Source organism: Penaeus chinensis, chromosome 14 (assembly GCF_019202785.1).
Source record: "Penaeus chinensis breed Huanghai No. 1 chromosome 14, ASM1920278v2, whole genome shotgun sequence".
In the NCBI taxonomy this organism is placed as follows: Eukaryota; Metazoa; Arthropoda; class Malacostraca; order Decapoda; family Penaeidae; genus Penaeus; species Penaeus chinensis.
The window spans coordinates 19,659,465-19,661,964 of NC_061832.1; the positions used below are offsets into that span (position 1 = coordinate 19,659,465).

The 2,500-nt window shown below is 33.3% G+C and overlaps 1 protein-coding gene across 2 annotated transcripts in view; it reads right to left on the reverse strand.

Moving 5' to 3' along the window:
- LOC125032613 (testis-expressed protein 264 homolog) overlaps positions 1 to 2,500 on the reverse strand; it is a 10,534-nt gene that overhangs the window by 7,427 nt on the left and 607 nt on the right. For both annotated transcript variants that reach the window (XM_047623876.1, XM_047623875.1), the window contains exons 2-4: positions 1,300 to 1,438; positions 910 to 1,129; positions 606 to 742 (exon numbers count right to left, since the gene is read on the reverse strand). In XM_047623876.1, the coding sequence (XP_047479832.1) occupies positions 606 to 742; positions 910 to 1,129; positions 1,300 to 1,438 (496 nt within the window). The remainder of the gene's footprint in view (positions 1 to 605; positions 743 to 909; positions 1,130 to 1,299; positions 1,439 to 2,500) is intronic.

A 2,500-nucleotide genomic window follows, 5' to 3' on the forward strand; every position in this document is an offset into this window, starting at 1 on the left:
ATGAACATGTAAATATAATACAAAGAAGCTAAGAGAGGTATATAAAAGTCAACACTGTACAATAGCCTAGCCTCAGAATCACAGTAAAGACTAGAGATCACATAAAATTTAACATGGATATTTCTAACCTCCACAGGTGATTGAATTGTTTATCTTATTCCATGAGTTATCTATCTAATTAAAAAGAACACAAACATCACACATAAGTTTAAGTTATGGGATAATATCTATTAGATTACTTTAAGGTCTGATATCCATGAGGCAAAGTTATGAATTTAGATATTCATGAGTAAGACTGAGGTCTAATATCTATGGGATTCTGTTGTCTTTGAGGCAAAAGTCATGAAATATGATATAATTAAGACAAATCTTTGGTTTGATATTTGTCATGTATGACATCAATAAGGACAAGTACCATACTGTGAAGGTTGATGCTTAAAAGGTCAGCTATTATGAGATTTGATATCTATGAGACTGAACTATGACTAATATATATCAATCTGGTTACAAAGTCTGATATAATGAGATCTGATATTTAGAATATATCTATGAAGTCTGACGCTAATTATGCCTGATATCTATGAGGTCAATTATGAGGTTCTTACTCTGTTGTCCTCTTCTTCCTGTAGCACCTCTGGGACATAGAAATCATCCTGACGTGCCAGTGGGCCCACAAACAATATCTCCGACTTCTCGTTGTCATAGACTTCAAGGAATGGACGAGCACACAAACTTCTGTGTTCTGTTTGAAGAAAGGGGAGAAAAAATATCTTGAATAACATCAAAATATTTTATCATCAGTACCAGCAAATTCAAGAAATGTTTTTGAATAATGTATTTCTGCAAACTGTGCAAAATTATATATCCAAACAATCTGTCAATTTTTCAAGAAAAAGTGAGAATACTTACCAATGTACTCACGAAGAGATGGATAAACTTTCATTATAGCCACAATAATAGAAATTGTACTTTTGAATGGAAATTTAGTTTGGACTGCATGGTCAATTGATGGAAATGTTGCAAATCTGTAATTATTTTCTTCCAGGAGTTTCAGATGTTCTGCATTAGTTGGACTACCATTTTCTGACAATATGATGCCCACAATGTAGCGCAACTTGTGGGGCTGTTTCTGTTAAAAAACAGGAGAGAAAAAATCAGACACTTAATGCATATGTCTATCTAAACCACAAACCTATTTCAAAGAGCTCAGGTAAATCTTCAAATTAAAAAAAAATCTCAAAAAAAAAAAAAAAAAAAAAAAAAAAAGAAAGAAAAGAAAAAAAAGAAGTGGAAACTTACTGTGTTTGGGTCATCATAATAAACACCAATAGTACGATATTGTGGTAATAGTGAATGGACTTCAGTAAAGAGCATCCCAGAATCCTTGTACGGGCCTTGAGCGAACTTATAAGCAATTTGGATTTCACCAATGTCAGGTCTGAAAAGAAAAAAATATCACTACAATCAATAAAACAAATAAACAAATGCCTGTTACCCTACACAGCGTATGGCATCAATCAGAAGTAAAGCAAAGGGAGATTAACGATAGATTTGCAATCAAAGAATAAATAGGTGTATAAGCCCTAAGCCTGTTTATGAGCCAAGACATGAGTTTTACCCAATGCTGCTGGGAAAATGCTGAGCTTATTTTTTATTTTTTGTGAAGTGTCTCTGCACATAGGTGGCTCTGCAAGTGCTTAGCTACAGTGGAGTCAATTAATAGACCTTGTGACCCTACCTGATTTCACCTTTCCTTGAATTTGTGGGAAAACCTTTTTTTTTTTCTTCTTTTTTATACTAATGTTATGAATATCGGTGTTGTTATTTTTATTATAGACATTCTAATTACTATCATGTTATAGATATTAACAACAGCAATATAAGATAATGTAAAATATTTTCAAAAATCAAGGGAAAGGGTAAACATACAAGATAGGCAGTACTTGTAATCGGCTCATTGGTGACTTAGTATAAGTGTAGTCATCTATGTGTAAAAACAATTAATAAAGTAAACTCCCAGGGGAAATGGCATGTAGTATGTACATGCCATGACTAGCGGCATTAGGTTAAGTTACCATACTGAGGAGAGTGCCCTCAAAGGAAAAGCAGTGAGTGGATAGATGAAAAGGACTTTTTCAGCATACTATCCAGACCATTTCCTCCCATTCTGAAGCCCAAATCATTCAAAAGGCATAATATTACTAGAACAGGGATATAAATTACTCTGTAGGAAAAGAAAAGAAATCAGTCTTCTGATACATTGTAATCAAAGTTACTTAATTAACAGCTAAAAATTGCTACAAGAAATATTTCTTACTCTCAAAAGAGAACAAGATATATAACACAATGTACTATGTAAGTGGTTATAAGAAGACTGAATGGCTAGTTAAATCAAATATCAGATGAAGCACCAATATGTAGTAAAGGAGTGATGGCCAAATTACAGTCTATCAGTCATTAAGTTCCTTGCAGCTTACAAAAGACTGGTGGTCCCCTGAGA